Source organism: Stigmatopora argus, chromosome 16 (genome assembly GCF_051989625.1).
Source record: "Stigmatopora argus isolate UIUO_Sarg chromosome 16, RoL_Sarg_1.0, whole genome shotgun sequence".
Taxonomy (NCBI): domain Eukaryota; kingdom Metazoa; phylum Chordata; class Actinopteri; order Syngnathiformes; family Syngnathidae; genus Stigmatopora; species Stigmatopora argus.
Window position 1 is genome coordinate 8,616,643 of NC_135402.1, and position 21,912 is coordinate 8,638,554.

The 21,912-nt window shown below is 40.2% G+C and overlaps 1 protein-coding gene across 3 annotated transcripts; it reads right to left on the reverse strand.

The window, feature by feature from the left end:
* Positions 1-591: 591 nt before the first annotated feature.
* Positions 592-21,812, reverse strand: LOC144090825 (splicing regulator ARVCF-like). Of its 3 annotated transcripts, XM_077622676.1 has the most exons (17): positions 20,818-21,812; positions 20,658-20,752; positions 19,458-19,555; positions 14,769-14,936; positions 13,198-13,748; positions 11,710-12,188; positions 10,514-10,697; positions 10,315-10,432; positions 8,750-8,918; positions 6,061-6,078; positions 4,741-4,868; positions 4,515-4,665; positions 3,641-3,833; positions 2,977-3,088; positions 2,233-2,320; positions 1,550-1,629; positions 592-931 (listed from the first exon to the last, which is right to left on the reverse strand). In XM_077622676.1, the coding sequence occupies exons 3-17, from the start codon at positions 19,476-19,478 to the stop codon at positions 839-841; spliced, it is 2,553 nt and encodes an 850-aa protein (XP_077478802.1). In that variant the 5' UTR covers positions 19,479-19,555; positions 20,658-20,752; positions 20,818-21,812; the 3' UTR covers positions 592-838. The 3 variants fall into 3 exon arrangements, with proteins under 3 accessions (XP_077478802.1, XP_077478804.1, XP_077478803.1); XM_077622678.1 differs by lacking the exon at positions 19,458-19,555; XM_077622677.1 differs by lacking the exons at positions 20,658-20,752; positions 20,818-21,812 and adding an exon at positions 19,660-19,678.
* Between the last annotated feature and the right edge of the window lie 100 nt (positions 21,813-21,912).

Here is a 21,912-nt window from a genome sequence, read left to right on the forward strand (position 1 = left end):
ATATATATATATATACATATACATACATATATATATATATATATATATATATATATATATATATATATATACACACATATACATATACATATATATATATATATATATATATATATATATATATATATATATATATATATATATATATATATATATACGTATGTATATATACACATATACATATATACATATATGTATGTATATATATATACATATGTATATATACACACATGTATATACATATATATATACATACATATATATATACATACATATACATACATATATATACATATATACATACATACATATACATATACATATATATGTATGTATATATATACATATGTATATATACACACATGTATATACATATACATATATATATATATATATATATATATATATATATATATATATATATATACACACATACATATGTATATACACACACATATACATACATATATATACATACATATATATATATATATACACATATATACATATGCATATATATACATACATATACAATACATATATATATATAGTATATATATAATATATATTCTATATATATATACGTATATATGTACTTATACATACATGTGTGGGAAATCCTGTTAAATCTATGAACCTATGAATATCTATGAAGAATTAAGCATCTATAAGTAAATATTTGGCACGTCATTCCCTAGGATGAAAAGAAATACTACAGTTACTGGAATTGTTGTTCCTACACATCGGACCATTTGCATAAATGTGCATGTAGGCCACTAGAGAACGTGTCTACCGGGTCTTCTGGTTGTCAGACTGTTAAATGGCCGCCGTGTGGCATTCACACCCACGAGTCCAGCGGCGGAGGTTTGTTATCCATGAGGCCCACAGCAGGCCTGCCGGCTCGGATGAAGTGCTTCCTCTCACTTATCGCCTACACGGAGGCACAAACAAGCAAAGGAGCCAATGAGGAAATGTTTATTCATTCACTCATTTTCTGAACCACTTATCCTCACAAGGGTCGTGAGGTGTACTGGAGCCTATCCCAGCTGACTTCAGGCACAAGGCGGGGGCACCCCAAATTGGTGGGCAACCAATCACAGGGCACGAGGAGACGGACGAACACTGACGCTCACACTCATACTCATACCTAGGGGCAATTTAGAGTGTTTTTGCAATGTGGGAGGAAACCGGAGTACCCGGAAAAAAGCCACACAAGCCCAGGTAGAACATGCAAACTCCACCCAGGAGCACCGACCTGGGATCGAACGTAGGATCTTAGAACTGTGAAGCCAACGCATTAACCACTCACCCCCTGGGCCGCCCAGGAAATGTTTAGTGCCTCGGAATATCATTTTGATTCATTCTTTGAGCATGCACGTCAATCAAAAATACTCCTATCCCAAGTCATTTCTTTGAGCTGAAATGAAAGGATATGCCACTACACAGTCGCAGTTCCACTATTCTCGTTGATTTATGTTTAGCTTGTCTGAATGAGGGCTCGTACCTCACAAAGATAGATGGATAGAGGTATGATTAAAAAGGTTTTTACCGGGACAACGTCTCTTTCAACAATAGGTCCAATTCCATCTTCCACTCTGTCATTTGGCTCTAAACTGCTAGAAAACACATCTGCAAAATACAGGTATGTTGGATTATAATGTCATCAAAACAATTTGTCTCTGTTTATTGAATGCACATGAATTATATGCAGCTTCACCTACTGGAATATTTGCAAAAATGAATAAATGTGGGAACCTCTGAGTACCCCACAATACGACTTTCAATATCAGGCTCATGATAATGGTAAACTCACAATATGGCAATACGACTATTATTTCTACATATGTCATAAAATCTCTTTATAAAGTACGGTATTCTATGATTAAACATGATTTAACAGGAAAGAAATCTAGATTTCTAAAATATATATTTAAAAAAAAAACAATATTTATTTTTTCTGTCAAAAACTATTGTAGCCCACAATTTCGACTCTTTAGTAGACCGAATGCAAAGTGGGCAATGTGTGACTATATCATTCATATATATGCATATATATTTAAATTGACTATAGTATTGTGTTTAGTGTATATTGTATTTGAGCACCTGCCTTGAAGCCCCCCAAACAACCTAAGACATCTCTGTTTTGTTTGAACATTGCTTTCTCACCACCCTCTGAATTTGGTAGACAATTGTAGGATATGCTATAAAATTCATGGAAAAATGTCTTCTAACCTTGGGATTTGTCCATCAGAGGCAAAGTGATGTCGTCTCCACTTTGCTTCACAGTCTTAGATTTTTTGATCGTTCCGGTTGCTGTCGGCTTTGGAAGACAGTTCAGACAAATATTTTTAAATGCTTATAAGACAAATCTTATTTTCGGTATTTTGTGACAAAAAAAATCTTAAAATAAAAGGAATGGGTAGACAAAAGTTAGGTCCTCAAAAAGTTGATGGCTTCACTTGGATTAGCTGCTAAATTTCAAATATTTAAATAAACTATTATTTAACTAAAACTAAACATTTTCCTCCTCTACCACCTGGGTCACATTTCTTTTCTATGAGGACCACATTGACTTATATTCAAAAAAATCTAAATTAAAGAAAAACCCAGACTGGAACTTAAAAGTCAGTTGGCTGGGCTCCAGCACCCCCGTGACCCTTGTAAAGATAAGCAGTACAGGTTACAATATGAAGTCACTCTTGTCCAATTAGCCTCAAGAGACTCAAAATCATACAAAACATCGTTTTCTGGGTTCAACACACAATTTGTTTCACCACTTTCTTGGATGTGTTAGGGCTGCGAAATAATTGACCACAAATTGAAATTTAACTTAATTTAAGCGAACATATTATGGAAAACTGACTTCCTTCCCTTGCCACTGGCTGCCAATGTGCTAATTAGACAACTGGCAACTATTTGGAATTGCTAAAGAATGATAATCTTATGTCTCCGTCATTACAAATATATGCTCATTACCTTAAAATGGCTTTTGTTCCAGCCCGCCTTATTGAGAGCAGTCCTGAGGTCCTTGAATGCCCAGATGGTCTGAAGCACATGCGACGCAGCCCTGGTTTCACGTATTGATTGGCTGGATTCAAATAAAACAAAACAAAACAAAGCGCATTAAAGGTAAACTCATTTAAACTCATTTTCAAGAGTTGTTTCTAAATACAATAAACAATATGTTTTAATGTCTGGCGGTACAGCGATCAAGTGGTTAGTCCGCCTCACATTTCTGAGATCGAGGGTTCAATCACTGGTGGATTACGGCCTTGTGTGGAGTTTTCATGTTCTACTCAAGCATGTGTGGATTTTCTTTGGGTACTCTGGTTTCCTCCCACATTCCAAAAACAAGTGTAGTAGACTGATTGGACACACCAATTTTTATGATGAATGTTTGAAGGTATGTGCTATAACCATGTGGAAAGACACAGTACAATTTAATTGAGAATTGACCATTTATAAAATCATCTTTTTACCTTTTGGAGGCAGTGGGAATTTTTTGGGCGGGCTTAATATCAGGAAAAACTTGGGTTGCCTCTCCATATTGGCAAAGGCTGTGACGTTGATTTTGCAATTGTCATATTTTCCCCTATCTACAGCGCTACAGAAAACGGCCTTGTAGAACTTGGATGGTTACCTTGACCTGCTGATGGCCACCAATTTCTGCACAGCATGTCCATGAAGTAGCGTCCTTGCGTTCTCTTGGCTGTCGCTGACAATCTCGTGAATAGTGTTGAGAAGCGACACCACCGTGTCTCCTTCCAGATTCTTAGCCGGCCGCTGCTGGCCGCACGGCAGATTGGCCACCAGGTCCCTCAAAGCGTAATTGCCTGCAAACCATGGGTAGGAATGACTAAAAGCAAATTATTGTGGTACCTCTACTTACAAAATAATTTGTTCCAGAAGTAATTTCGTAACTTGAATTTCCCTAAAAAAAGGCAAATTTTACATGTAAATTCTGTCATTCATTTAACAGTCGTCCTTATACTACCAAATAAACTGTTTAAAAATGAAGTGTACCGATTTTGTATAGATGTGAGTGCCACACAAAAATCAGGGAAGGTATTAAAATTAATAAGAAACACATGAGAGAGGATGAAGCAAATGTTTGACAAAAGATCCAAAAACAAGCATGTAAACACACAACTTAACAACTTACAATTCAACATAACTTTGTTATGGTCCAAAATGAAAAATACCAACCAAATTTCTATAAGCACACTCAAAGAAACTGACAAAACATGTATTATTGTTTTAGTTTGTTTCATCTATTTATGTCTGTTCTTTGTTTTGGATTATATCAAATAAAATTCTCTAAAAAATGCTATTTATAATCCATTGCAATTTATACAAGCTTTTTCCCTTTAATTGTTAGCTTTTTGGCTAGTGCGACTTATACTCAGGTGTGACTGTTTAGTCCGAAAAATACAGTAGAGACATTTGTAAGTAGAGGCACCACTGTGATACGAGAGTGTAGTGTGCAGAAAAGGGGCAGGCTTCCTTGCAATTACCGATCAAGTCTTTATTCCGTCTGTCCATGGCCAGGTTACGGAGAGCAATGGCCACCGCCCGCACCACTTTGTCCACATCAGAGCGCAGCAATCCCACCAGGATCGGAAGACCCTTCTCTTTTCGCACCGTGGCTCGAATGTAGCTCGACCACTATAGGGATAAACGCCAGAACAGGGTCCAGAAAATCTATGCATCTTTGGCGTGAGGAGTCGAACGAGAACTCACGGTCCAGTGTCCGGCGGCAAGGTTCTGCAGGGCCCCGGCCGCTGCCTCCAAGGTGTTGGCATTGTGACTGCAGCCGAGCAGAGACAGGTAAAGCCTCACCACCTCGGGCTGGTACAGCATCTTCAAACCTGTGACACCGAAACACAAACATGAGGGCTGAAACTATCCTAAGCGTTCCAGTTTGGCATCAAATTTCAGACCATCAACTGTGTGCAGTAGTGATTAAAAGTTTATACACCCCTCTTTAAATATCAGTTTTAAAATCAGTTCACTATAATTTGTCTCAAAACATTTTCCACCTGCCACCCGTGATTGTGAGTACAAATGGTCATCTGTCTCTATGTGTGCCCTACAACTGACTGGCGACCAGTCTCGGGTGCCGGTCACCTGGGTTCGGCTCCAGGACCCCCCGTGACCCTGACCTGGATATGTGGTCTTGAAAATGAATGATTGAAAGAACGTGCAGAGCTGTAATAAGGTGTTTAAATGTTAAAATATCATTGCTAGACACCCAACTCAAGGGGGCCATTGATACTTCACATTTGTTCCGCCCCTGGTGTGTTAACTTATAATAATTATGGGAAATAATTTTGCCACAAATAGAACCAAAACCTGTCCACCTACTTTTGAATTAAGACATACAATCATATACTACATTATATGATCAAATACACATGATGTGTTTTACAACAATACCTCAACTGTCACATTTATTGGAGATCCTAACCGAAATCGACTAAAAAACTTTTTTCCCTATCAATGCGCATTATTTATTACATTAATAACCAGGAAGCTAGTGGCTGTCTGATTAACTCAAAGAGAGTCGACGATTCATGAGTAGAAGCTTCTGGTTGTTTGCCAAATTTTCATTGCTGCAACAGTAAAACATGCTTTATTTGCATTGGCGGGCTGCCACATGGGATGACATCTGCACACGCATCTTTACAACCACAATTTAGGCATCCAAGCCCCACACAACAAAGATATTTGGATGCCCGTAATCATACAGTGCGGGTGAAAATTGCAAGAAACTGATAGGGATAGTGGCCTTCTTTCAGATGCCGGGTCATTCTGTTGCAGTAATGCAAGTGTCCTCAAGTGGGGCAGGTGCAGATGCGTGCTCTTGCATTTCAATGAGTTCCCCTTCGCAAGCCCGCCGCAGCGTCATGCATACAAAGCAATCAAGCAAACCTGGAGACAGTGCCCCCACGTTTGACCGCCCTACTGTACCTATGATTAGTATCTCATTTGTGACTATTTAGGATTTTTTGGGGGGGGAAAGACAACACGAAAGATAAAAAGATGCAAGGATTTACTGACCATGGCTGAACAACTCCTCTGGAGATCATGATGGGATGTCGGTGGGTGAAAAGAAAGAAAAGACTGGTGTTAGAGAGATTACTCAGAAAACGAACAAGTTGAAGTATTTCTCATTGTGGAAACTTTTGGTATTTATGTGCCCGAAACATATATTTCATCACTATTTCATCATCATTTAGAAATTTAATTTGGTTGACCCTATCTAACAAGGAAATAATTGCATATTTCTCAGATATTTTTTTAAAACTGTTCTAATAATGTTGGCTCGTTACCAATGTTCCCTCTAATTTTTTGTTTGTCTGGGCAGAATGACAACCTCCCTGAGCACACTGAGTACCAGTGTGAGCAACATCATCATTGCTCGCTAGGGGCACACACCAGTATCACACCTGCCATAAGCAGGTGCATGTCTACTACACATAAATGATTTAGTAATAATAAAATGTAATGATTAATATCTATGAATGGGCGGCCCGGCGGATGAGTGGTTCGTGCGTCGGCCTCACAGCTAAAAAAAAAAAGGGATTTTATTTTGTGCGCTCCATATGATTTGCTGTGTGCAGAAAAGACGAGAGTAGTGCGCAATTGCGCATGCGCGCAGCTTAGAGGGAACATTGCTCGTTACGATTCTGGGGATTTGATCCCGGGTGGTTCACTTGGTGGCATTTGCCTGTTTTCCCCGGGCTTGCATGGGTTTTCTCTGGTTTACTCTGGTTTTCTCCCACATCCCAAAAAACATGCAATGTATGCTGGTTGAACACTCGACATTGCCCATAAGTGTGAGTGTGAATGGTTGTCTCTCCTCGTGCCCTGCGATTGGCTGCCCACCACCACTGGTACCCACAGCAGGCTCCAGCCTCACCCCCCCCCCCCCCGCTACCCTTGTGAGTAGTGGTTCAGAAAATGAATAAATTCTCTTATAGAGTTTTACTCATTAATAAAGCATAACTACCAATTTAACGCTGATTACTTCATCCCAAATTATACTTATAATTTGGTTCAACGGTAAGGATAACTAATTGGATTGATGTCTTTAATTATACACATTACTCAAGCAATTACCATCACTACCAAAACTGCTATTATTATCCGTGTAAAGAAAAATAATGTACTTTAGTGGTCAAAGTGTCATCTGTTGGTTTAGATTAATATAATTTTTTAAATTGAATTCAATTCCTACTGTTGTATGATGAACTATGACAGCAACAATAAAAATGATTATAAATATTGTATTCTTATTATTATCAAATTGCTATACAAATAATTCTTTTTGTTTAAAATAACAATTCTGTATTTATAAAAACTTAATGAAATGGCGTGAAAATTGTGTGGAACGTATAGTGTTACTATTGCTTAATTGTAATAAATAATTAATTGTTTTCCTCAAAGTTTTAGGATTATGCCACAGAAATAGAATTCATCATGTATTAGTTTTGAATATTGAAGTGTAATTCTCTTTATGTTTAGTATAGCACTACTTTATAGAAATAAAGAATCAGTTTGAAATATTCTAGTGTAATTCTCTTTATGTTTGAACAGAAACATCGAGAAAGTTTGGTGATAAAAAAGCTTGAATTCTCTTTTTAGAAAAGTCTTGTCTAATTCTCTTTGAATTACTGCTCCGTGTCATGGAGTGAGTTGAGTTGTTCGGGTAAGTCAAAGCGCTTTGTGGGTTTTCAAAAGACGGCTAAAATGTAGAAAACTTGTCATTCGTTTGACTCATTTTGTAAAAGCATTGTTATTTATCATCTTTTTACATTAAATTGTATTTTAACCTAAAAAAAACAAAAAAATCAATGGATTGCTGTCCTACTTTTCTGCTTAGAATGTCAAAAAACAGCAACTCGCCTTGAGTGCAGCTCAAAAAAATGTATCACAGAGACGCATGGAATCACAATAGCAAGCGAAGATCAAAACAGATATTGAATCACCAGAGATTATCCATTAAATTTCTTTTAAACTTTCTAATAAAACAATGAAATAATAAAAACCTACAAGACAACCTCAGAACTGCTGATTTTATAATGTCAAACTAACCATTACTAGGCAATAATAGTCCCATTTTAAAAGAATAGCAGTCCTACAGTAGTTTTACAGTATTGAAATTACTAGTTTTGGGGTGGCAAACATGCAGCTCTTTGCTTCGGATCATATTTTGTATATACTCTGGCTCTTTGCCTCGTTTCATGTTTCTCTTATTTTTATTCTCTGTTAAAACACACTCAAATTCATCAGGGCCCGTTAAAAACAAATAATAACTTCTATTTTAAAAATAATTTGGCAGATTGCATTTTTTTATGCTTCTTCTGACGTAAAATGTGACTCTTTGACTCTCACAGTTTAAAAAAAATTCTTGTCTAACTTGTTCGCCACCCCTGCACTCGTTAGTCCTACAGTAATATAATTTTTATAATTTCATTCATAAAATACGTTGCCAGTTGATGTGGCCATTTTAGAATAGTTATTTCCACGGCAAAGCATTCCTACATACAGCCGAGCACAGTGGCATCACGTCCCGCAAATTTGGTTTAAATCGGCTCAAATCGGCTCAAATCGACTCAAATCGACTCAAATCCGCCATTCCAAGGTAAGTTGAGAACCCTCCGAATTTTAACGGCTCGCGATTCGACCCTCGCGCATTCTCATGACACGATTGGCCTTAGCTCACCAGCACGTGGCCCACACCCACCTTTGGGCCTTTTCCCTCCAAAGCAGTCTGGCTCGTTCTTCTTCCGGTGCGGCGCCACTGACCTCATGAGCTGCGTGACGTGAGGCTCCTGCAGGCGCTCCGCGCCCGCCACCTCCTTGTGCACGTGGTAGGAAAGGTTTCGCAGGATGCACACGCAGTTTTCCACAGACTAAACGGAAGACAAGGGGCAAGAAACACTCCAGTTCGTTAACCGTTGTCAATTAAACGACTCGTTAATTTGCATTCCTGCGGTATGGCGATATAGTGCCCGCGTGTGTGCACTTGGCAGCTTTGGTGCATAGTCTCAATTAACTTGATGGAGTGTGACGCTTTAATGTCACATAAAACGTAATGCTTCCTGACTTGGAGCCAATAGGATTGTAACATTTGCTTCCCCCCACCCTCTCCAGTGGCTGCATCCAAAACAACATTACCGCAATGAGATGTGACATTTCCTGCCCTCTCCAAGCCTCTTTTTACATGCTCTGAGATCAACTTCCATCATTTGCCTGAAAACTCTTTAAGCGGTAAATGTCTTCATGGAGTGCTGCTACGCTAAAATAAGAATAACACAGTGCCCACTGCCTCCATTTTTTACACACTAATTAAATGATAGAATCCTGTCAAATAGTATTCAAAAATCAATTACCAAGACTCGCACAGATCCACAACTATTTACAATCATGAAGCCTACGTGAGGGAAGGATTCGGACAGAGGGCGTGCGACAGGAGTCATCGAGACTCGTTGAATTTATTGTGTGACGAGTCGAAATACAAACTAGAAACTGGGTCAGAGAAGGAAGTCATCTCTGAAGAACATGATTCCGCTGAAAGTTTACCACACAAGTTCAAAATCACCATAACATCATCTATGATAGGATCTTGAGACGTATTAAATCGGATCTACTGAATACTATATATACCTTACATTTACACCTCTTAACTCTACACAACAGAAAGCATAGCGATTGAAAAACCTAAAATTTAATCTGAAAATATTAAAACTAGGATTTTTTATTGCTGTACTTTTAGCGACACCGTGGCTAACAACGTCAGTGAAAGTCTTCAACGGCAACACATAATTTGTCACTTGGTCAAAGTATTCATTCAATTAGGGTTTGCCCGCTGCAGATTTTTTTTTTTTTTACTTACGATCTGATCCAAAGTTTTTGACAATATGTTTTGCTGCTGCTGATCCGGCAGTCATATAATTGAACAGTAAAAACAATAATAATAAAAACAATGCAACCAGTAAACGGCCAATCTTTTTTCTTGTATCCAAGTTATCCCTACTTGTACAACTGGTACCAGTCAAGACACGATTTGTTTACAAATATTACACAATGTTATTGTCTGTTACTATTAATAGCTTCTAACGACAAGTATTCCCACATAACGGACATGTTTGCCTGATGGTTTCACTTACAGCAACCAAAAATCGCAATGATGTTGAAAACATCGGTATCCGTCTCTGATATCACTAGTATTCCTGTAAATTGGAATCTGGTTTAAATGAATAGCCAGTTGTGGAATGCACTGTCCACCGCTGCATTTTGACGACCCACCTTGTTGTCCGTGTCCTTGTTGACCACGGCCGAGTGAAGGGCATGGAGGAGGGCGTCCACAAGGCCTTCGCACTCCCTCAATCGTTGTCGGGCCTCAGCGCCGTCCGAGCTGATGTTCCTACGTTTTATGGACAACATCTTCTATCAAAAGCCCCTGCCTCCCGAAAAACATAAACGGGCAGAAGGCGACCAAGTTTACCGCAGACATCCCAACGTGTTCTTGAAGACGGTGGTCCACTGTGCACTCTGCCTCGTCAAAGGGTCGCCCAGCTCTCTCCTCCAGCCTGAGTGGGGGATGATGATTTCTTCGTTGAGCGTTTGCAGGCCGTGATCGATGACCATCATCTTCAGGGGTTCGTGTGACGAGAGGTTCCACATGGTGCCTGGACGGACCCACCGACGAGACAATATGACTTTTAATATAGATGTTTAAATCAGCAAAGTTTTGCTTCACAGATTTGTCTGTCTTCTTCTTTGGATTTTTCCAGCAGTCTGGATGCCTAAAGGTCAGTCTTGGTGACATTATGATCAGCATCCAATTGATAGATGGAAACACAATTTATTGATGGAGATGTTGCTGTGTGTGTGGGGTGTATCAATCTAATCTGAAGTACTGTATCCAACAGTGGCGGTCCGTGCATTTCCTAGTGACGCCTTCAGCAAAAACTATTTTATGGCTATTAAACCTCTACTGCAGCTACAGCTGCGACACATAAAAAATAATCAATTATAACCTCGTGCAATTGAAATATTATTTAGGAATATAGCCATATTTTACTCACCAAAAATCCTTTTTAACTGTACACAATATCCATCGAAGCTAATGCTGAAAGTCGAGCCTGTCCTGTTGTATTTCTGGCATACGTTTTTATTCGATTTAGTGCTGAAAATGTTCGTTCACGGTTGTGACAGGCTTGCTTGCTTTGGAGTTGTACGACCTTACTTAATGATATCCAGCTTTTATTCTTGAAAAGTCTTTCTTGAATATGGCTTTAAATCATCTCGAAATCTGATTGGTTAAAGCAACAGTCTTATTGACGCTTGTTTAATGCAGCAGAGCCTGCAGAACTGATTGTGAAGGCCTTGAGGCAGATTTCTGACCCTGGCAACAAATAATGGCTGAAATGTGATTGGTTAAATGCTTCAATATGAAAACACACATCTGGAAGCAGTGCAACCAGGGGGAAAAGCAATGAAAGGAAGCTAACAGACAATTTGGAATTATATAATAAGTATTCATGGACAAAATATAATTAACATCAGTCTGTGATTCAGATATTTCTTAGGCCAGCAGAGAAGGCATTGAAGGCCCTGACGGCACACCACTGGTATCCAATAAAAGACCAGAGAAGACACACCAGTGACTCGGAGGTCAGGTGTCAAGTAGTACCGTACCTGTGACTAACTCTTTGACCTCCATGCTGCCGGTCTTCCTCAGCAGTCGGACCAAAGCCTGGATTCCCTCGCAATTCTTGATAGCCATTTTGTTGTTGTGGTCTTTCCCGTAGGATATGTTCCGCAGGGCTCCGCAGGCCTTGCGGTGGACTTCAGCTTTTGGGTGGTCCAACAGGTCCACCAGCATGGGCACGCCGTTCAGCTGGCGCACTTCCAGCTTAATGCGGTCGTTCTCGTAGCATAGATGCTGCAGGTAGGCCGCGGCGTTGGACTTGACCGGGTCCATTGGGTGGCCCAGCATGGAGATGACTTCTTGCAGATTGGGGTCCCTCCAGCGGGGGTCCCTGCGAATGCTGTCCAGACTCACCATGCTGCTACGCTTGTGAGGGAACTGTAGGGTCTGCGCTCGGCACATGGCCTGGAAGAAAGGGTTCAGGCTGCCCTCCAGCTGTGCCATGAAGGCCTCGTCATACCCACTTCTGGAAAAAAGGTTAGCCGAATTGTTAGTTGGGTTATTTAATTTTTTACCAATGATAGGAAATAAAGTTCAAACACTTCACGAAAATACTTCAGTTTTTTTGACCATTTATTTGTCTCATACTCCTAATTTGCCTCCTTAAATTTGAGGATTGGTTAGATGCCTTGAGTTATGAGTTCAGTGTTATGATTTTAGTAGATTTGTTACTCAAATACTCATTTTCAAAAATCCTTTTTCAGAACGGAAATGCAATTAATCTGTTCCAAACTCAACCCCAAATTACCAAAACAACAGCACTCTATAATATTGTACAATAAACCATGAATAAGGGTATACCAATAAGCAGCAGTAGTATAAAAAAAGAAAACTTTTATTATTAATACTACTATGACTACTACTGCGACTACTACGACTACTACTGCTACTACGACTACTACGACTACTACTGCTACTACGACTACTACGACTACTACTGCTACTACGACTACTACTGCTGCGACTACTACTACTACTGCGACTACGACGACTACTACGACGACGACGACGACGACGACGACGACGACGACGACGACGACGACGACGACGACGACGACGACGACGACGACTACTACTACTACTACTACTACTACTACTACTACTACTACTACTACTACTACTACTACTACTACTACTACTACTACTACTACTACTACTACTACTACTACTACTACTACTACTACTACTACTACTACTACTACTACTACTACTACTACTACTACTGTGCTTTCAAATGAAAGTAAAACATTGTCTGAGTATAATAAAAAAATCAATAAATAAAAACAGATACCCCAATTTATCCATGGTTTGTTGACCTAATGAATGATTCAGGGTAAACGCAATGTCTTAAAAACCAAAAGGTTCTCTTTAAAAAAAAAAAAAAGTCAAAACAACAAACAATGGAAACATCCATTTTTTCATTTAACATCATGATTTAGTCAGTCGGTCTCCTAGGATATTCAATAACACCTTACCTGGTTCTGGAAGGTTCCCTAAGGAGCTCCATGGTCGTAATTGGTCTGAAGTTGTGTATCCCGCCCAAGGTGGCATAAGTCGCTGCCGGATGATCATTTCTCATGTCCACTGTATTATCCGCCCGGTCAGATTGGCCTTCGTCCCCCGCTGGACCACTGAATGCCCCCGTAGTGTAGCCGTCCCTCAGGAAGGGCAACGTGAAGTGTGCCCCAGGCTGGAAGTTTTTGCTTGGCCAGTAGCCGTGCAGGGCCGTAGTTCCACGCGACAGGCTGCCGTAGCCGGCGCGTAAATCTCCGCAAAGGGGTCTGAAATTGTCAGGGAGGGCGTAAACCCGGCTCTGATTGTCCAGGTTGACTGACTGACGATCACCAGGCTGAGGAACCAGCGGAACCGCTGTAGAGTTGGGTGCGTGAGAACTTTCGGTTTCAGCAATTGGCTCCTCTGGAGCAGGTGGATCTTCTACATGAACCGATGCACCTGGCGGCTGTAGGTTCTCCTGCTGCAACTCCACCGGGTTTGGGTCCACATCTTGTTCCACAACCTTTAACTCCTTGAAATATACAAATGTCATCACTGAATATCATCATAAAACATGTGTTGACAGCAAGGGCCTAGAGGAACTAAGTAAGGAACTAAAAGTGCTGCAATAGTCCATTAATCTCACCCAAAAAGCATTTACATTCACCTTTTCTTCATTTAAGAACCATCTATTATTCTAAAAATGACCCTTCAAAGTGCTCTAAAATCAATTTTAGAGGCACAATGGGAACTCGCAATGTGACATTTAGCCACTGTTGATTTTTTTTAATGGAGGCAATCATACCTGATCTTTTCCAACAATAAGTAATGAGCCCATGGTAATCGAAAAGAAGTTTATGTTTGAGTCCAATGAAAATGTCAGAGTCAGGCCCACGCTCTCAAGAGGATTGAAAATGGACATATGCCTGCTTTTTGGTTTTTGCTGCAGTGTGGGCATTTTGCTTCAAGGTTAAATAATTCTATTGAATCCCTAATTGGGTGGTACGGTGAAGAAGTGATTAGTATGATGACTCGCAATTCTGAGATCAAGTGTTTGAATCCAGCTTTGGCCTTACTGTTTGGAGTTTGCATTAGATTATATTAGAATTTTATTTCATCTCGTATTCTGGAAATTTCTTGCATGTTTTCCAAGTGCCTGTGTGGGTTTTCTCTGGGTAATCTGGTTTCATCCCACATGCCAAAAACATGAATACGAGGTTATTGGAAAACACCAAATTGTTTTAAGGTATGTAGATGAATGACTGTTTTTCTCCTTGTGTCCTGTGATTGGCTGGCTCCAATTAAAGGTGCTCCAGCACCACTTTATGACGATAAAGCGGTATGGAATGAAAGAATGACTGAATTGGCGGTGGAAAAAAAACAGAGTATCACTTATTTATTAAAGCAGTTCCAGTGGAAACTAAACTCAAAGTTGAATCAAATAATAAATTAATTAAAATGGACTGCGTTGAAAGGGAACCTTGTTTAATTGTTTAAGTGCAATTGACGGAGAGTGAGTGAGCGAGTTGGGTGAGCGAGTGTCACATCACACCTCAGTGTCAGTCTGCAGCGGCGTGTCGGCCTCAGTGGAGCTGTCGTTGATGGACGTCATGGCGGAGGCGATGGACGTGTCCATTTCGTCTGACTGCAGCAGATCCACCTTTGCTTGTTTTACTTCCTGCGAGTGCTGCATTACAGGAGGCCCCTCGGAGCTCTGTTCCTAAAACACAATTGAGGGATGAGAACGCAGCGGCATTTGAATCATTCCCTGTCAGCGCAAACACATTTTGACAATTGGATCGATAAACATCGGGAAAGCGGTGTTCTTCCATTTAGAAGCGTATAAACGTGTCCTTTTTCTGTACATTGCCAAACTTTGCACGGTGATTTGACTGAGCGCAGCTCTTTTGATAACAGCCCAAAATTACAATAACAGCATTCAATTCAATTCAAATTACAATAATGTCATGAACATTTTAGTACTACTGCCAACTATAACTATTATCAGTGGCGGTCCATGCATTTTCTCGTAGTGCCTTCAACGAATAAATCCAACCCTCAAAAACTATTTTATGGCTATAAAACCTCTACTGCAGCTACAGCTGCGACACATAAAAAATAATCAATAAATCAATGCACAAAAATGGGGTAAAAATCCACTTCCTAGCAGCATTTAGTGATTAAATACAAACACTGGAGCTTTTCAGATATCAGAACAGGGGCCACAATTGATATATTATTTAGGCATATAGCCCTATTTTACTCACCAAAAATCATTTTTAACTGTACACAATATCCATCTTCCTTTCTTTCTTCCTTCTTTTCTATCGCCATCGAAGCTAATGTTGAAAATCAAGCCTGTCCTGTCGTATTTCTGGCGTATTCCGTCTTGAAAATGGCTTTAAATCAACACAACAATATATTTGCTTGTGCAGCTCGCTACAGATACAGTTTGGTAGCTCTGGCTAATCACTAGCCAATCATTGTTGGTGAAAGCGATGACGTATCCCTACGCCTATGAGAAGGCATTGTGGTGTTGCCAACTCGAAATCTGATTGGTTAAAGCAACAGTCTTATCGACGCTTGTTTAATGCAGCAGAGCCTGCAGAACTGATTGTGAAGGCCTTGAGGCAGATTTCTGACCCTGGCAACAAATAATGGCTGAAATGTGATTGGTTAAATGCTTCAATATGAAAACACACATCTGGAAGCAGTGCAACCAGGGGGGAAAAGCAATGAAAGGAAGCTAACAGACAATTTGGAATTATTTAATAAGTATTGATGGACAAAATATAATATATGATTCAGATATTTCTTAGGCCAGCAGAGAAGGCCTTGTAGGCCCTGACGGCCCACCACTGACTATTATCAAGCCGATGAATAATTTTCAGCATTTTAAAATGACAAGGACAGCCGAGTTTTTTCCACTGTGGACATGGAAGCTTGATAATGGCCATACTTTACTTAAGATAGCTGCAGAAGAAGACAGCTAGCAATCGAATAGAGCAGAAATAAATAAGAAAAGCTATCAGGCACATGCAGTTTTATGTGAAATGCATCAGTTAAATGAACGATGGCACAATCGAGTGAACGAGCGTGCAGATAAAATGGAAACACTAATCAACTCCAGCAATCCTGCTGCAAATCTTTTTCCCTACAATTGCTAAGCGGCTCTCGAGCGGTCGCCGCCGCTCTGTGCATGACAAAAATTTGACACGAGAGCTCAGGCTTCTGCTTTCAATAGGCTCCTCGTCCCAAATGTGGAAATGCAAGGGCCACGTAATAGTCACTAAAAACAACTTCCGGGTGTTTTGTGAGAGGACTTCATGTAGCTGCGACAGCATGATGAAGGATTTCGAGAACAGTGTCGTCCGGACAGACAAGGGCTCCGCTTGTCGTCGTCTCCCTCAGTGTGATGAGTCAAGCTCCAGAGGGGACGCCAAAGCTTATTCAAGAAAGTCAGTGCAGCGTCACTAAAAGCACACGCGCCCGTTCGCCAAATAGGTCGCGATGATCGCTCGCAAGCTGACTAGGACAAAACAACAAGTGGAGAACATGCTTTCCCTATGGCTGGGGAAAATTGAAACCTTACAATGATACATTTTCTTCTGTTTTCATAGGTCCAAGCGAGCGTGAGAATGTGTGTCCAGATCCAAATGTTGGAGACGACTAGTCACCGGGCGTTTTTGGACTGGATAGATATATAGATGTAGATATATACAGATATATATGTATATAGATATATCGATCGATCGATAGATAGATATATACACATATACATATATACACATACATATATACACATACATATATACATATACATATATATACACACATACATATATACATATATATATATATATATATATATATATATATATATATATATATATACATATATATATATATACACATAGATATATACATATATATATACACATACATATATACATAGATATATACATATATATACACATACATATATATACATATATACACATACATATATATACATATATACACATACATATATATATACATATATATATACACACACACATATATACACATATATACACACATATATATATATATATACATATACATATATATATACATATATACATATATACATATATACATATATACATATATATACACATATATATATATATATATATATATATATATATATATATATATATATATATATATATATATATATATATATATATATATATATATATATATATATATATATATATATATATATATATATATATATATATATATATATATATATATATATATATATGAAATTCTAAATAGCTGTCCACTCTTGTCACCACTGTCCCACAAAGGGTCAAATTATAATGCAAACCAGCAACTTGGGGAAAAATAATAATTAATAAATAGGCCACACTGAAGTCTGAATGGGAGTCACAAAGATTGTCCCCTGGGCCGCATGTTGGAGACCCCTGAGTTCCTCTTGTGACAAGATCCTTCACAGAAAAGCTGGAGAGTCTATTAGATAGATGTTCTGTGTCCAAGTGAAGGGCAAAGCCAACTCATTAAAACTCAAAATACCAATCCTAAAGAAAAATCCTGGATATTAGCTTTAAGAGGCCGTCATCGTGTCATTTTGATCTCCCTCAAACGTGACAAGTTGTTCCCTACTCTGCTTTCTGTCCGTTCCTTCTCGCTGACCCACTGACGTTGGCCTCGGATACAATTATGCAATCATTTTGGAGACAAAAACCCTGGGACCCTGAAGGCCTCACGAGGAAGTAAACTGAATTCAACGAAGTAAATCTGCTAAATGTGAACTAAATCTGTAGATATGAGTTGATGGTTTATCCTTTCATTCATTTTTCGCACCACTAATCCTCAAAAGGAACGCAGGGGTGCTGGAGGCTATCCCAGCCAATTCGGCAGTAGGCGGGGGACACCCTGAATTGGTTTCTAGCCAATGTGGGAGGAAACCAGAGTACCCGGAAAAACCCACGCAAACATGAGAAGAACATGCAAACTCCACACAGGAAGGTCAGAACCCACCAGGGATCGAACCCTCGATCTCAAAACTGTGAGACAGACGTACTAACCACTCTACGCCTTTTGATGATTCATCAATTATATTAAATAAATTATAGCTTTAAACACATTTTTTAAACTCATTCATTCGTTTTTCATACTGCTCATCCTCACAAGTATAGCAGGCTTTTTTAAAGGTATTTTGAATATGTATTGTAATTATTTTACCATGGATGGATGGAAGGCTAGATCGATAGATTTATTATTTTACTTCAACTCATTGTCTGCCATTGACAGTCACAGATATCCAATCAATTTTTACTTAATATCTGACAGTGATGAATAAAATTGTATAATAAAATGTTCATTCTGTGATTGGCTGGCAACCAATTGACCCACCTATTGCCCGAAGTTTCCTGGGATAGGCTCCACCCCCACAAAATCATAAGGCTAAGCGGCATGGAAAATGATTTTCTTTTCCAAAACATTGGGAAATTTACCATATTAGGCAAAACTAAAATAACAATGTGAATTGTTTTTAAAAAACCCATTACATTGATGAAAATGCAAATAAAATAAAAATCAGACAATAGACTAAACAAATTGAATAATTTTTACATCTACAAAATTCACCAATTTAAAAGCCATCCTCTTTTTTTAACTGCAATTGAAAAATAACATGCATTCCCCAGACTCCATTTTTCAAATGCACCTAATAGTTGAAATCCCCCCCAAAGTCTCCACAGCCACATGCATCATTAGTCAAATATTAAAACCCTAATTTTCTGCTCTCCCATGAGCAAAACCAAGTCTTTCCCTCTTCTAAACTTCCAATTACAGCCCCTTTGTACCCTCAAAGAGTTAAATACTGCATGGTCAGCTTTATGATACACGATGGCAGCAATGTGCACCCCCGTGTGTGCGCACTATTTCATTCCCCCCTTCCATCCCTTGCTATTGGGGCAACCTCCTATGACTCCATCCCAAATCATCCCCTCACCATCCCCGATTCCTTCATACAAGCGCACACACACACATGCACACGCACTTGATGTGAGCATCATGCACTCCTTCTCCTCTGCACTAAACAGCGGGCAGTTGACGCCTCCTGCATGACAGCGGCACAATGCAAGGAGAGGAAAAGAGAAGATCGCAAGAGGACGACACACACAAACATACACACACACACACACACATCTGCACATACTACCTCCTTGACTTGTGCGGGCATGGTGGAACCTCCTTCAGCTCTCCCCTAGATTGATGCACAAGGTGCGTCCTTCTTCTCTTCCTCTGCCGAATTCCCGCCTGTGAGCATGTGAGGCAGTTCAGACATCATCCAGCCATCCAACACACACACACACACACACACACATAAGCAAACCCTCCCTCTCCACTGCACCCTTCCTCACCCTCAGCAGCGCACACACTTTGCAGGCAGGCGCAGAGGCATGCACACATTTTGTCCAACACAGACGTGGAGGGGGCGGTAGGTAGTCGGTGGGGGTCCTTCTCCCCATTACGGGAGCCACACACGCCAGTACCACCCCCCTCCTCCTTGATGTGAGCTGCAGTTAATGTGCGCACTATAAGCAAGGTGCTGAATCCACAGCGTTCCCCCCCCAAAAAAAATGCCTGATAATCTGCACAAACCCTGAAGCAAGCACGCGGGCCCCCGATGGGCTTGCAAACAGATGCAACAACCCAAGAGATGCCCGCTCTAGTTTGGTTACAAGGCGGCGAGGATGAAGATAGCGACTAGTTTGCGAGGAGAGAAAGAGGGGGGAAAACACAGTCTGCAGGCTTCAATCGGGGCCATCTAATATTTTGGGGGGCTAGTGACTCTTTCACCTATTGGAGGGGTCTGAAAATCAGTCCTCAAGGGCCGGAGTGGGTACAGGTTTTCATTCCAACCGATGAAGAGGATACATTTTCACTCATGTGGTGTCTTAAAAGTCTAATCAGTTGATATCTGTCAGGTGCTGTTGGTTTCAGAAGAAACCTCATTGGTTAAACTATCTGTGCTGGATCAATTAGAACACAAACCTGCACCCACTGTGGCCCTTTGCAGAATAGTCTGGACACCCCTGCTCTATTGGATAGGCAGTCAAGTAGGTAGTGGTAGCAGGGTATTTAATCGTGAGCTAACACCACAAATTATAGCCAATGGTTGGGGTGGGGGGCTACCCAGCTGTGGCTGGCTTTGCATTTAAGATGAAGTGCATGAGTGATGATGCAACTACAGAGTGCAGTGGCCAACAACTTTATCGGGGTGGCTATGGCCACCGCTTGCCACACCCCGGGGGCACCCTTGCCCAACCCTTTCTCTCTATCTGGTTTGTGTGTCTATGTAGTTAGCAATACTAATAAGACCCACCCTACCCCGTCAGACTCTTTCCCATTGGCTTACCTTGACAACTTACTAGTTAGCCATTCCGTAACCTCTTCTGAGACGTGCTATATTCAAGGGAGAGTGAGATGTGTGGACTACGATGCATGACAGAGCTGCAAACAGAGAACACCACAGATGAAGAGTCAACTTTAAAATCAGTTTGGAATTTGAACATTACCTGCAGACTTAGGTATTGAGACCCATGAGTTTTGGGGACGTTGGGTTGTTTGATGTGAGAGCGCTGCTGAGGTTCAGTTGAATTGAAGTCAACCATGTTTGCTCACGTGTACACGACAGGGAGACATTTCACTTGGATCATGTAAAGTAAGAAATGTGGTGAACACGTACAATAACTCTCAGGCTGAGAAAATGTAACATTAGAACAGGGTTTGCTCATTACATCGATCAACAACATATTATTGGTAGATCGCTTGAGAGAAAGATGTGATCCAGTCTGTTAGTTTGAACAATGTCTCATTTGTACTGCAACGTACCTCACAGATTTTTTGAACACGCATATCTGACTCAATGAACAATCGTTAAGGACACATCAAAATCCAAGTGTGGTGCCTCGGCTAACATAAATGACCTGTCACAGCTGCTTGTTAAGTCGTTCATTTGGTATTGAACATCTATGTTTCATTTCGATGCCCTTTGTTGACATCTCAGCTGCCCTCTCGCCGAACTCCATGCCTAGAACTTTCAAGATCAGAGCATATATCGTCATTTGAAAGCTGACCAAAAACGAATGAGTCTCCAGGGTCTTCCTTCCGCCTTCTTTACTGTGGCCTCAGTGCAGATTTTGTCCTAATTAGACCAACAAACACACATGCACACACTCATACACAAAGTGCCCCGCTCTGCTGTGTTCAGACTGGCATGAGCAACAATTGAGGCCGACCCAAGTGAACACACACAAGTACAAAAATTCCACAATTAGTGAGTGTGCGCTTGCATACGAGGCCATTGTTGCATATTAACACAGCAGAAGGTCACAGTTGGTTTTGAATGCGGAAGAAAAAAGGAATCGTGTCTTTTGGAAGGGGTAAAAATGGCTGACTTGATTAGCGGTGTAGAATTCAAACTCATTTTTAATGGAGCTCTGCATTGTCTAAATGGGAAGAGGAGAGAGGAGAGGGAAATGACAATCAAGCATATCAGTGAGCCTTCAGAGAGGCAGCCACACAAATCTAGGTCAGCGTGAGGCATCTACACATTTTTTTCTTGTTTGGGGGGGACGTACAGGAGGAAAATCGAAAGTGGTTTGTCTGTA

Coding starts and splice junctions, on each gene's coding strand:
- LOC144090825 (XM_077622676.1), bottom strand. CDS start 19,478: ATGCCCGCACAAGTCAAGGAG. Junction 2,321..2,976: donor GGAACAAAAGCCATTTTAAG/GTAATGAGCATA, acceptor TGTCTTCCAAAG/CCGACAGCAACCGGAACGAT. Junction 932..1,549: donor TTGAAAGAGACGTTGTCCCG/GTAAAAACCTTT, acceptor GCCTCCGTGTAG/GCGATAAGTGAGAGGAAGCA.